This window comes from Branchiostoma belcheri, unplaced genomic scaffold (genome assembly GCF_001625305.1).
Source record: "Branchiostoma belcheri isolate BF01 breed outbred unplaced genomic scaffold, Haploidv18h27 scaffold1, whole genome shotgun sequence".
Taxonomy (NCBI): Eukaryota; Metazoa; Chordata; class Leptocardii; order Amphioxiformes; family Branchiostomatidae; genus Branchiostoma; species Branchiostoma belcheri.
The window spans coordinates 1,595,305-1,610,116 of record NW_017802379.1 but is presented as its reverse complement, the minus strand read 5'-3'; the positions used below and the strand labels follow the sequence as shown (position 1 = coordinate 1,610,116).

General features: G+C 44.5%; 1 protein-coding gene across 1 annotated transcript; it reads right to left on the bottom strand.

The window, feature by feature from the left end:
• Positions 1–3,208: 3,208 nt before the first annotated feature.
• LOC109462812 (cyclic nucleotide-gated cation channel alpha-3-like) lies at positions 3,209–13,358 on the bottom strand. The gene is made up of 13 exons (XM_019759473.1): positions 12,282–13,358; positions 10,326–10,384; positions 9,202–9,263; positions 9,008–9,096; positions 8,652–8,754; positions 8,103–8,257; positions 7,568–7,654; positions 7,135–7,231; positions 5,707–5,825; positions 5,006–5,425; positions 4,746–4,821; positions 4,411–4,560; positions 3,209–3,988 (listed from the first exon to the last, which is right to left on the bottom strand). The coding sequence occupies exons 1-13, from the start codon at positions 13,292–13,294 to the stop codon at positions 3,758–3,760; spliced, it is 2,661 nt and encodes an 886-aa protein (XP_019615032.1). The 5' UTR covers positions 13,295–13,358; the 3' UTR covers positions 3,209–3,757.
• Positions 13,359–14,812: the final 1,454 nt, after the last annotated feature.

The window sequence follows — 14,812 nt, the reverse complement described above, 5'->3', positions numbered from 1 at the left end:
ATATTTACAGCATGTATAACTGCAATGTCATTGGTCACAATCCGCAAGAGGTCCTCTCGCGGCCAACAGCCCCTGGCTGCAGTACTGGAAAAACACACGTCGCCGAAATGCCAAAACTTCGAATTCTCTGCCTTATGTTGTCAGTAATAAACAATTGCAAGTTTTCATCTCGAATTCTTTTTAGACGTGCTAAGTGCCTGACTTTTATGGACAAAGTCTTGTGTAGCACTTTGAAAGGCGAATCCGAGGAGTTGATTTTGAGAAGGTACATTTTGATGGATGCGCATAGGCATTGCTATTACTATTTCAGTGCTCTCGTTTCATATGAATTTTTCCATTTGGCAAATGATATGGAGACTTGTTGATTTTGTATTGCTGCACTTTGTGTGCTTGGTTCAATGCTAGTCTGTGTAACGAAAACTTTGCCGTCTGTGTCTTACTGGCCCCTCTCCGGGGGCGGCTGGCTGTATATAAAGCTAGTTCAGTGCCAATTGTTGCGGCCAAATATCGCGTTACATAGTCAAATGTTCTGTCTCGTATCCAGTTCACTTCATGAGAAGTTATGTCGTTTCTGGTGTCAATACTGCCGGAATCGACGAAAAGGAATTTAGTATCGACCTAATCTCAAACAGCTTTTGGGGCCCATTTTTAGAGACTACCTCGACTACTTGCAGAGCTTGATTATGGAAGTCCATCTTCCGGAGCTACCCTAGGCCCTTTGTGTCTGTCCAAATATTCTGTAAGTCTGGTTTTCTCGATAGAATCCGATCTATGAAGAAGTATGGCGATCTCAGCAGACCCTATGGACCCCACCAGTACACCCACAAGGGCCGGGATGTCGTACCAGTTCTGTCCCATCCTATGGGTGTACCACACCGTCACCATGGTGATGTTACCTAGCAACGTCACCACGGTGTTCACCCAAAACATGTAGTGGTGTTCGAAGGAAATCATCACAGTGAACGTTTCGACTGCTGTTCCTATACATGTTGCAAGTTTCTTACTGCGTCTATATTCTTTATTCAAACCCAAGTAGGCAATAGTCATTAGCAGCCAATTTCCTCCAAGGAGGAGCAAGATCCAGGCTTTGATGACAGTTGCGAGCAGCGCTATGGCAAGCACACGTGCACTGAGTTCCACCGATTTCCATGCTGTGAAAAAGAGACCAAAAAAGATTTTCATACGCAGTCCACTGTAGTTCTGTTCGTTGTACCACATCGTGACCACGGCATTGACGGCTGCCACTAGTGATGTAACAATGCCGATAATCTGCAGGACGCTGGACTGTCTACCAGTGGAGATGATTATATATAGCTGCAGACACAGTTGAGGGAGGCTCTCTAATATGACTTCATACATAGATGATATATCGATCAAAGGTTGTCCATTCCATTGCCCGTTTTTCAGTATGTCCCGGCAGGCGTAGCAATATATAGCGATCACACCCAACTGCAGTGCACATACTACAGTACCCACTTTGTCTACTGCACAGTGATTTGACTGAATAAATTGCCTCCAGAGCCTGTACCAGAATATCGCAAAATTTTCTACAATTGACGGGAGAATCACAAATACCAGCGTTAAAGCAAACCAGGTAATATCACCGCTCCTGAAGAACTCAACCGCAAGCCCCACGTCTGTGCCGATATCGGCAAAGTAGAAGCACAGCGGGATCACCCCAAGGCGTAGAAACTTCCCCACTTTAGAGTTCCAGGCTGACTTCAGGCAACCAAGTATCCTCCGGCCTACACTATTTGGGCGGGTAGACGATTCAGAATCCGAAGCGGAGGTGTCCGCCTGCTCAGGGGGCTGATTCGTTGTTTCTTCCATAGCAACTTGGCCTACACTTTGGATTCAGGATCCTAACAGACTGTCATGTCAGTTGACAAGGGTGTTGATCGACCGATTCCCCGTAGCTTAGGCAGGCAACCACAGAGCCGAGGAGGCTGTTTCTGTAAAATCTTGCTGAAAAGCTGGACGTGCGCACACGGGGACAGGGTCGGAGTGACCACAGCTAGTCAAGACGGCAACCTTGGAACAGAAGGTGAATATTTCGTTTTCAGATATTTAAACGTGGAGCAAAGCAATCTGATCTGCATTTTGTTCCACAGCGTAATGTCAATAATGTTGTGTTTTTTTTTACGTTGAGACTCTTATCGTGTTAAGGTCTCATACACACATACATGCATACGTTTACTTACACGGAGTCTTGAAATAAACATTCTAGAAACTTAACCAATTTTATCCCGTCGGGAAAAGAACAAACATGCGACAAACTACAGTACACAGCAATCAAGCTTTGTGCGCGTTTGCGGGAGACAGTCCCCTCTCCTACATTCATAATCATAAGCCTACTCTGAAAAATACAACAAAAAGTCGTTGCTTGGGATGATATCACAATATTTCAACATGCAGGCAGAAATCTTACTTACATTGACCTCCCAGTAGGAACCTTCGAGCAGATCTCACAGCCGGTAGGACCGAAGGAAGGCATGTTGTCCAAGTAGGGGTAGTATGGTGCAGAATGTCTGTTTTTCTTGCCGAAGTCTTTTGTAGTACTATGAAAGGCGGATCCGTAGACTTGGTTTTGAAAAGGTACGTTCTATAGGTATTGATATCACTTTATTTTTGTGATCTATTTTCCGTAGCAAACGGTGCGCAGACTCGCTGGAATTTACGTGGGTGGTTCAATGCCAATTGTCGGGTCAAACTACAGTATTGCGTTACAGTATTGCATTTTGCCTGGTATCCAGTTCGATTCTATACCGCCCTCTCATCAGACGACGGCATTGTTATAAATTGTGAACACAGGGTGTCGCTTCTAGTTCTACCCTTTTGTTTCTATTAGCTTTGACGACGACAGTGGCAATTAAAAATGTTAAAGTCTAGATCTGCGACCATTTCCAATAGTGTCTTGGTCCAGTGGCAGCGTCGCAAACCACTGGACTACGCACTCTTGTCAAGTTACGGTGTCACGTTACGGTTACCTTTAGTTCAACGTTAACGGCGTGCTGGAAGAGTCCGCTGTTCTCCCAGCAAGTCAGGCCTTAGAGACCGACTTTAAGCAATGCAAGCCATAAGCAACAGTGCAAACTCTTCACCCTTTCTATCAGATGGTAAGCATCAATACTACGAGAGACCTAATGTACAGTGTTCTTGCAAATAACTAACATAATAATATAAGCTGCGATGGACGCAAATAAATATATTTATTCCATCTTTACAGACATTTAGCGGTGCAGTTATTTACACAATACCCATCACAACATTTGGGAGTCGACCTGATTTGATCAGTCAACTCTTACTACGGTGACCAACAAATGTGTTTAGTTCGTGGTCAGTTAAAATCATGCCTACAGGCCATTCTTATAGTGAATTTTGGGTACGATACTGGGCATGTGGTCTACCCATTCAAATTATGCATGTGCAAAAAAAAATATATATGTGTGGATCACAACTTGATAAGAAATGAAAATTATCTGCATTTCCAAACAGATCAAATCACATAGAGGGCATGTAAGCATCTTGAGGTAGCAGGAAATCTAGGTTTTTAACAACAGTTTTCATAGTATACTATTAAAAGTTGTCTGAATGCTGAGTTCACTCTCTTTGTACTGTAGAAACAATTGAACTGTTTCGAAATGATATACACCAACACAGACGAACTTTCTTGCACAAAGGCTGACTTGGTGGACGGTAAGGTGCATCATAAATATGTGACCATAATAACCCAATCGCAACAAAGGCACTAGCGATATCACACTTTAGATGTGTTAGATGCCCGCGTCTTTGCTGAGTTTCTAGACATGTTTCCCGTATGGACTTTTGCTGAGGGTGTTCTGGTACGAGCTGAGTTTGGATGTACTAAAGTGTTGACCTTTATGGGTGTGTTTTGGTTTGTTGGAGTTATGGGTTGGGAGGGTGGAGGGGACGCACTTTCCAGTCTCAGAGCTGTCTTATCCCCTTTGGGTGCCTCTTTTAGCTGCTCCTGTAAAGGTAGATCAAAGGCAAAAGAACTTAATCATCAACAAAAGTATTCACGACAGAGGACGCCTTTTTTCTACTTTATTTTTCCAACTTAGCATTCACCTTTGGTTCACAACTAGCGTACATAGTTGCTATTCTTCCTCAGATCGTACAATTTTGAGCATCCTTTTCATTCAATAATGTTCACCTAACAGCCCATATTTATCTATCCATTTATCTATTAATGTATTCAAATAAAGCATGAACATAGAAAGACATTCCGTTTAATATCTGGACCAATTAACACAACTACGCCCATTTTGAGACAACTTTAAGTGGTACGTCCATTGAAAAGTTGTATTCAGCACCAAGGACAGGTCCACAGACACAACTTTTCCGTGGAATGTTATTACGTAATAGAATATCCAGTGACTTTTTTTGTACCGTGAGTCCTCGTATTCTCTCCTCTAGTCTGGCGATTTCTACATCCTGTTGATTTTTCGCTTCTTTAAGTTGTTCGATTGTTCTCGTCTTGTCCGTCGTTTCGTCCTTCAGTTCTGAGACTCTTTGCTTCCAATCTGCAATGGTCTCTTCCTGCAGCAATAGGACAGCGTCTTATTTCAATGTACTTTTGTTCAACGCACAACGATTTCTATACATACAGGGAGGATTTTACATGTACCCATCGCAAGTAGGGGAGGCTTATATATACGTCTTCGTCTGTTTACAGTAATGATTGGGACATAAAGTTGAAATGGATTTAAACCGCGCATACTCACCGTCATCTGTTGGAAGTATTTGTCAACTGACGACATTACATTTGCCCACTGGTCTCCACCTCCGATAGAAGATTTTCTGCATCAAAAAGAGAAAAATAACGGTTTCCCACAATTTTCCCTGCTACTATATTGCTATTCCTTCCATTCTTTAAACCACATACATAACACAGCACTTTGAAACTTCATGCGCAAACGTTTTATTTCCATCAAAAGATTTAAAACCTGGTGACTTCACTTCAGAACGCCCTTTTAACTCTTACCTGCTCATTAAGTCTTCGGAGGGTTCTCTCAATGTAAGGCTCGGCGTGGTCCTAGAAAAAGAAGGTCTCTTCTGCAGAGTCGCCCTGTGTTTTTGCAGTGACGCATCCGAGGGACGAGAGGGGCCCATCCTACTCCTTACCAACCCTCCGTTACGCAACATGTCATCCCGTAGCGTTTTCAACATCCGGTCGTCCACGACCTCGCCCAAATCTTGTGACTTCGTGCTGCCCTTCCTGGGATAGTCGGTAGGCGGCGTTAGCGGCACGGGGGAGCCAGTTCTTGCCTCCGGTTGGCGCTGCAGCTGATGGTTGTGGGCGCTGGACGGGCGCCGGGCCCGGGACCAGGGTATGTGTCTCGGGGTGTCTGTAGTCGCGCCACTGACTTCGCTCCTGAGATCCTGCGAAGACTTTGCCTTGCAACTTTAAGGAAAAAGTAACACTTTGCAGTCACTTTGGGAATCGACGCTGTTAACAATATTGACAGGAGACTTATTTTGATTTTGAATCAATCAAGAAAATTGAATAAACCGTTTATTAGACAAGTGGAACATATGCGCAGTTTTATATCCAAAGACATAGAATTCACTCTAACATTGCATTAATCTACGCCACACTGCAGTAAGCGACTTTCCTCGCCGTCACTTGCAGTGTCTTATCAATCCGCAAGATGGCATTGTTGCACGACAGGCCACACGCCTTACCTTGACATGAGTGATTCCTTCCTACTCGCCACCTTTTTCACCAGTTCGTCGTCCTCACGCTTCTCCCGGTCCGCCACGGCCACCCTGAGTCGCCTCCGTCCGTACTCTGTAAGGATGCGCTACGGAAAGGGAAAAGACAGAAGCCGTTTCGTTTAATGACATGACAGTAGCGTCAAGACGTAGATTGAAAATGTAATGCAGTAAATCCACAGGTCACGTCATTTTCTGCCAGGTGTTTTGCAGATTAAATTGATAAGATTAAGACAAACTAGAAAGGCCAATATTTGCTTTGGAGCAAATACAGCGATGGGTTCACCACATTTTACGACATGGCAGGGAAAGAATGAGAAACACAAGGGAAAACAATGATTTACATTGATATAACTATAATATGAAGTAACATACAACTAAAACAACAGTTGGATAGCTATTCCCTACTTTATTGGTTAGGATTTTTAATTGCATAATGCAAACTGTTGATTTTCAAAATAAAAAAAAACGTTCATGCCCCGCATTCCAATGCTGGAGCAGAAAAGCTTGAAATACCTACCAAAACACTTGAATAAAGACATACTGTCAGTATGGAAATGCTCTGTGCAGGTGTTAATCAAGTTAAATCCCAACAGCCAATCAGCAAGAAATGCTCTGTGCAGGTGGAAATGCTCTGTGCAGGTGTTAATCAAGTTAAATCCCAACAGCCAATCAGCAAGAAGTATAGAGGAAAGCTGCATGCCTATTGGTTGATGCCCTGCATTCCATTGTGATGACTCATGCCCAGACGTGGTAAACACGGCACACTAACACAGTAATACATTTGCTATAACACAGCCAAAAAACTCAAATAAAACCATTCTAAAAGCCTGTATCACAAAAATTTAAAAAACGCCTAGGGGTATTTGCCCACTGTACCTCCATACCAAATTTCAGGACCTTAGGCACTAAAATGAAGAAGCTGAATCCATTTAAAAAATGGCAGGAGAAGAAGGAGAAACATCAGAAAAAGCAATATGGGTTCACCACCACTTCGTGGTGTGGTGAACCCATAAATATTTCAAATTCAAAGAAGCCGTATCTGTGACAATCACTAACTCTAAACGTTAACGTGGCTGGTATCAGTGTACCCCATTCTTATCAATTGGTATCGTAGCTTTGCCTCTAACTACCATGGCTATTGGGAAAACTGGCACCGAATGTGTTCAGCACCAAGGACAGGCCTGTTTACCCCATGCCACAGCTATGGAGATTGGAGAGGATAATTTACCAGGGGAGTTTGCATTCGCCCCCGGCCAATTATCGACCCTTTTTTGCCAAATTATACTATCCACAACCCTTTGGCCTTGGAAATGTCTGGTCGGGAGGCTAACTGTAGAGGGTTGTCCGACGCGCTGCATGCAGTGTGTGTGTATGTGTGTGTGTGTGTGTGTGTACCTTAGCCTCGGGAAAGTCCTCCATGGCGGCCAGGACGTCTTCTTTGTATAACGCGAACAGCTCAGAGTAACCCACAGACCGGACGTCTGCCGTGCGCCTGTAACAGAGAAACCTCGTGGTTGACCCGCTCTTCAGGAAGCACAGATGCAGTTCCTACATCACACACCTTTCAGACATATTTCTTTTCTCTTAAACAATTAATGAAACATCTGAAATTAAGGGAAGTATTGATAATATGTTATATTATATGTACAAGATCTAGAAACTCTGTTGCGTACGGGCGTTTATTTCGAGGAAACTGGCGCCGTATGTGTATAACATGGTGCTATGTTGGTGTTCAGCACCAAGGACAGGCCCGTTTACCTGACTGACCAATGTTAATAATTTAACTTCAAACGATAGGAGAAAGATATATAGCCTGAAAGTGACATACTTGTTGACGCCCCCGTCTAAGTTGAGGATGCCGATTTCTCCAAAGAAATCCCCGGCCTTCAGTTGGGTGATGACCCGCCCTGTTTCACTAAAGGGAAGAGAGGGGTTAAACGGTTATTAGTTAGCGAAGTGCCAGCATAGGTAGACATACGAACTTATTTATTCATTTCATTGTATTAAAATTGAAACAATCAATACACAGGTCACTCAGGTAGCGTTACTGATGTCGGGTGCCGTCTAACGTACAGTTGAACATGTCTACGTAGATGTCCCGGTGTCAAGCCAGACATACATGATCCTGCCAAATACATGACTCTGACACTACTTGGGGGGTTTCCAATATACCTGAGACATGTACAAGGGGTGGGAGGGGTTAAGTCGTGATGTGGGGGACCAAACCTAACCTAACCCTAATCGTAAGTCTAACCCTAGCGCTGAACAATGATCCCAACTCTAACCCTAACACTAACTCTAAAACACCAGACCTCTCACGTATGTGGCAGCTCAAGGATTTGGCTCAACACCGGGTGACTGACCTGATGATGTCCAGGATACCGTGGTTGATGATGAACATCTCCCTGGCCACCTCTCCCCGCCGGCAGATCAGGTCACCAGGTGTGAAGATGAAGGCTTTCATCTTAAGGACTAGGTCGTACAGGAACTCCGGCTGCACCTGCTGGAATATTGTCACCTGCGGGACAGGTGGGATACAGGGAAGACACAAGATTACGTCTCGCGATGGCAGCTCTGCCATGGTCCAAATTGATCACGATAGTAACACCTTTATGTGTGTGTGTTTGTGTTTATGTATGTTTGTGCGTGTGTGTGTGTGTGTGTGTGTGTACGTACGGTGTGTGTGTGTGTGTGTGTGTGTGTGTGTGTGTGTGTGTGGTGTGTGCGCGCGCGCGCGTGTGTGTGTGTGTGTGTTTGATCTACGTAAAAGGAATAAAGAATGCTACATCTGATATTGCTTTCAAATTGGTCTTAACTGTTAAGACATGAACATGATATCGGTGCACTGCCATGTAGTATACCAATTGGCAAGAGTAACGCTTTTGAAGACATTACAGAAAGTCTAACCTCACCTTCTTGAGTGTCTGTAGGTTGACCTGCAGAGCCAGTTCGATCTTGATCCTGTCCGGCAGCAGCCCGAGGGAGTTGATGTCTCCACCTCCCCGCATTAAACCTCTGGAACAACAAAATCCCATATGAACAAACAGAGCTTCTACAAATGTACCACCACAAAATGTGATGATACCATTACCAAGGGACCCAATCGTGACATTTTCTTATTTGTTATTGCTTTTAAAAAAATGATACATAACGCAAACAGAAAAAAGGAAACAGTTCAAGAACTAATAAAGACAAAAGCCATGGATCCATCAATAGAACATAAAGGCAAAGGTTACCCAATCGTGACCTTGGCAATGACGACCCTTACCTGCTCCAGGAGTAGCCGTACCACCGCTGAACCCGCCTCTGCATCTCTTCCGGAATGTTGTTACTCTTCATGTAGGTTTTCGCGCTGTCCTGGGAGGGAAATAACAGAGAAGATCTATGCCCCGAAACAGCAACAAAAACAAAACATACAAAACGTACCAAAAGACTGACAGACGTTTTTCCCAGCGTACTTACCAACATCCTCTCGAACTGTAGTCTGTCTGCGTTTCTGTTGGCAATGACGTTGCCCACCTGACCTGTGGAAGAAAAAGGTCAACTAAAATTAGTCAGTCGACTTGGCCAAAGTTTCCAGCAGTCTGGAGTCTGGTAGAGACTACAGATGTAGGCCAGCTGATCGTTGTCGGTGATGACAGACCTTCCGCGGCGTCGAAAAGACTTCTTCTCTCTGAATTGGGGCATACAGAATCAACCCCGACTGTTTAAACTAAGGATCAGGTCTGTATGTATAGTGAGAGAGACGCTGTAAAACGCATACCGTCAATAACAGGTGTCCGAGAATACACTGCCTCGCCAAAAACATCATTGTTTTTATAAATATGTCCAGGGCTTTGTTGTCTATCTTAAAAGTTTGCCTCCACAGTCTTTTCTAAATACACAAAATCCGGCCGAAATTTGGAAGACAGTGTACGTGGAAGCAGAAAAGAATAATCGAAATTTTCTAGACTTGGGGATGTGTACAGTGCAGCTGGGTGTTTGTATCGAATCTATCCCAAGCAAGTCCTTTAGTAGATGATCGTATAACGAATGTAACCGGGCCTTCATGGATGAAAATGTGCCCCGTCACTCCCCTTTCCCTTAAAGCTCTCCCCTCTACCTCACACAGAGAGCCCCCACCGACAGGAAAACAGTCCCCGCAAGGCTCTTGAACTCGTGTGAAGTGTTGTTCAAGGTCCTGGAGTGCACGTAGCCAGGTCTGACATATTGTTCCCTCGAGTGTTTCTCCATCCTTTGGCTTAACTTCCACGTAACTCATGCAACTTGACTTTTACATTTAAGCCGTAGAAAGCAAAGGCAGAGGATGTAAACCTGAGTACAGAAACCAATTTGCACCAATAGTCTACTAACAGAACTGCAGAAAAACACAGCAGTGAAAGTAACTGCAATCATAATCAGTGACACATTACTGTTTGAAGGAGTGATACTATGTGTCAGATACCTACCACGAGTGGTTTTATTCAAACCAACTTGTATATTCATTTCTAATCAAAATTATATATTAATTTCAGCGAATATTCAAAGAATCTGATCCGCTTTACTGTTAGTGGTTGTCTTTAGAGAAATTAGACACTTTTACTTACCGACGACGATGGCGAACACGAAGATTCCCATCAGGTATCCTAGCAACGTGAACAGGAACCTGATTGGAGGAGAGCATGATCAGAAATATCGTCTGCGGAAATGTCAATCAAAACAAACTGTTCGTATTCTATAGCACTGTATTTCATGCAAGCTGGGTTCACACTCGGAGCAAATGGTTTTTTGTTGTTTTTGTTAGGAAGTTTGTGAGCTATGTTGACACAGCAGAGGCGAGATTGATGCAGCTGAATGAACTGTTGTTACAAACGTGAAACAATTTGAACAACATTCCGTCAGAATTGACCAATCTAATCAAAGCAGAACAACTTATAACAGGCCCGAATTCGCATAGGCGACGATGGGTCAAAATTATATTTATCATGACCCAAAGCATCAGAAAGATTTGCTTCATAGATCACAATGATAGATTTAATGAATAGGTACTTAAAAACAGGGTAAAGACATTGAAATGATAACGCTACAGCAGTTTTTCTTTTGTCTTAGACCTAAAATAATTTTCACGAGCACTGCTACGTATACGTAGATATAGTGTTTAGTAATATCATACGTAGAGGGCGTATTTTCTGCAGACTTTTCTTAAGTCTAATCATTTTGCTGGGCCCAATGGAAGCGCCATAACTGTTACAGTCAAAAGGATGCCCGTATTCACTTGAAAGTTGACTCAAAATAAAGTTATTCTCTCCTCACTACCATTGACCCCATTTCGCGTTCTTTTTTTTAGTTCAGTCACTTTCACTGTTATATCCATGAGTCCAACCGAAACAAAAGAAATAGTGACTCTTTGGAGTTTTTTAAAAAGAATGTTCCAGGTAAACACAACAATATACACGACCGTATCTATCAATATTGGATTGTGCCGTCAAAAAGGAGAACGGGCTAAATGTGCCCAATGAATTAGTCTGTTTCCCAAGGAATTAAAATTGATTTTCTTTTATGTACATTTTTGTACCAGTATGTTGAAATGATCATTGTAAGCAGATATCTATCGGTAAAAAAGTTGTTTTCTTTCTTCACAAATCAGCAAGCAAGCATTGCTGCAAGCAAGTCGAAACAATGCAAACTCTCTATTGAAAGCCATGAATAGAATAGACTCTTTTCTCGAGACACTTTTTATACAACCAGAAATTTTATTCTGTTAAGATTTTTTTTCTGTTAGATCACGTCTACTACGGTTTGAAGTATTAAAGGAAAGTTTCGTGTCTTTCTGTGTCAGATCCCTCAAGACAACGTTTTAGAATTCTTACTCAGTGAACACAGTCTCTGTGGTAACCCGTATGGGTCAACTAGGATTTTTTTGCCCCCCTCCCCTCCCCTGGACAAAACTATTTGGAGTGGCCCTCAGTCCGTCCTTCTGACACTGATGAATGAGTGGAGGCTACTAGAGAGTGACAACAAACACGGACAGAAACACGGGGAAGGAAACAAAAACATCTGATCAATCAGGCTGACCCCATTCCTGGGGGGACGCGGAAACACAGCAAACAGGTGTTGTCAAATACACTAAATTGTTGCGTTCGAGACATAATGCAATAGTCTCCAAGCAAAAAGTATTGTAAAGCATCTGACTCAGTTCGACCATATACGGGGTGGGGGGACATGTATGATAGTCACCTAAGCTAGCGCCATCCCCATTATTTTAGGCTCGCTCGACATATAGCAGGCTTTTTTACGACTCGGGCTTTTTTGCATGTGCTTTTATAATGCGCCTTTTACTTACATAGCATTCTAACAAGAACCAGAGCCAACAGAAGAGATACGCCTTAAAAATCATAAGCTTAAGAAGATTAGATGGTTGGCAACCAGCTGTCTCCAAAGACAATGATACTGCGCCATGGTTCTGTCTGTATCCGTGTTGGTAAAGAAGATAGTACCCAGGCTAATAGTATAAAAGTGATCAACTGCCCAAAACAAAAGAGTGTAGAGAGACCATGACTTACTCGTAGTTGGTGACGGGAGTGGGTAGATCCCCGATGGTGGTGAGAGTGAGGCAGGACCAGTACAGGGACCACAGGTACTTAGTGCTTAACGACGCGTACTGTCCGGTCGGTGAGGGGTAGACCCACGTGTTCGACCCAAAACCCTCCGCCTTGGAGATGAGGAAATAAAAACCCGCGAACCAGTGGATCAGGAGGAACAGGACGTGGACGAGGTTGAACACGCGCCACAGGGTCGGGTGGTGCGTTCTGGACTCCACCGTGAAGTAGAACTCGAACACTCTGTGTGTCTTCAAGAAACGCGTGGACCTTAAGAGAGGGTGCACGCCTACAGCGAAGTACAAGAAATCCAGCGGCAACAAACAGAGGACGTCTAAGACGAATTTCTTGGAAAAGACGTAGTTTCGCGCCAACTTCTTAGGACTGTAGACCAGGAGACCCTGTTCAAGGTAGCTAGTCCGAAAGTGGACCACGATGTCCAGCAGTAACAAGAGGTCGAAGACGTAGTCTAACGCGTAGAACACGGCGGCGTACTCGGTCTGCAGCTCGACCCAAGCCGTCCGAGCGATGATGAGCCACATGTTGTACACGACTCCGCACGTCACCAGCCCGATCCACCACATGTGGACGTCCCCGTCGGGGTCTAAGACGAAGTCCTCCTTGGTCCAGGGCTTCTTCTCGCCGCCGTGGTGGTCTCCGCCCTCCCCGCTGCTCGTCTCGTGCTCCTCCTGTCTGTACCTGTTGTACAGTTCTAGGAACGTGTCCTGTCTCGGCGCGTTTTTCCTCAAGTCCGGGTCCACACTGTTGGACATCCGCACGGCGGATTTCACCCGGTTCCACCACGGCGAGCTCCGGCGGCGATGGTGGTGGCGGTGCGCAAAGCCCTCGGCTCCCAAGGAGTCCGAGCTCTTGGTCGGTGAAGCCGTTAAGCTGGAGTTGCCGAGCTCTGCGTCTACTCCTCCGGACGTCCTGCCGTTCGGCACCGAAACGCCGCTCGCTTCCTCCCCTTGCTGCATGTCAGATTAGATGAGTTACGATTAGTCAAGAAACGTTTAACGGAGATGTCGACGCTAGGCACCTCTCCCGGGGTGCACGGACGGATCCAAGAAGGTCTTCAATTAGTGATCGCGTTAAAAACCCAACACAGAAACGCCACAAGTTGTCCCGCTACTCAAGAGAGCCGCATAAAGGCACGGTTAAGTCGGATTTGTAGCTCAGGCGTGCGGTGTCCCCGCTGAAATGGCCGCGCTCGCACTAAGCCTCCCGTTCAACCCCGCTGGTCGTCGCGCGGATTTCGCCAGGATTATGAGCACTATGTACACTGCCACCGGATCCCGTCCACTCGCCTGTGAGAGCAGCGATCGGGTATCGACCAGGCATAGCTGCCAGCAATTGTCGGTAATCGAGCCGCCGGGGAAACCGGAGCCAAAACGTCCGTTTTTATTTGTCTCGCCAGAAACTTGTCCAAGTTCGTGGGAAAGTCGCGGAGAGATGTTCTTCGGGCCCTCAGGCGACGATTGTCCCCGAAAACAGATGTCGTCACCGTGGCCCCCATTGACCCCTACGTTGCCATGGCGACCCGCTGACCCATGACTATCCATTGACGATCTCAAAAACGGGATTTTGTTCTCACAACAAAAAACCGTGCCAGAAGTTTGCCTTGAGTGGTTCCTCGTTGGGTAGCGACGTGGTGATGTTATTTTTGCCCTCTTGTCTTGTTTCATGCTTTGCGCCGAGACTTCAAAGCTTTTTTCTGAGCAGCGCGTTTTCATTTTTCCACCGTTGTTAACAGTCAGGAATTGCAGCTATTGTCGTCCCACAAGAATGACAATGACAATTGATACGAACAGTGTCTGGTTCTCATGATTTGACAGCTGTTTATTACAGGTAAAAATGTTGTAATCGACTAGTTTTTCTCCTTCAAATGACAAATTATATAGCAACCTTCACTATTGACATAAACACCAACCATTTTTCCAATGTCGCATCTGTTTTTTTAAAGCTTGAAAAGTTAAACATTTTGTTTGGGCGACTAGCTACGTGTAGCATGAAGGGGGTACTAGAAGCACAGAGTACTGTCGTATCAAGAACCATGCTTTACCCAGAATCATGCTCAGGCACAGTTCTGGATAGTCTATGCGTATCTAGAACCGTGCCCTGGCAAATCTACGTGGAGACTATCGAGAACTATGCCCCAGACTAACCCATTCAGGCACAGAGGTATAGATACATTGTAGGCACTGTTCTGGATACGATACTAGTTCTCTTGTGCTCTGATGCAGTAAATCAACTATGGACTGACACGTATTGGGATCAACGTTACAACATATAGGCTTTCAATGCATCATATGGTGCACGATACACATGTACAGTTGTGTATATGTAAAAATCAGCAGTGTTTACGTGGGTATATATTGGCCGTAAAAACGACATTTATGATTACGACACAAATATTAGTATTGATAGCAATATCCTAAAGCCATTAATAAAGATTGCAGAAATAAAGGGATAGTTTTATGGCCTTTGACTGTTTA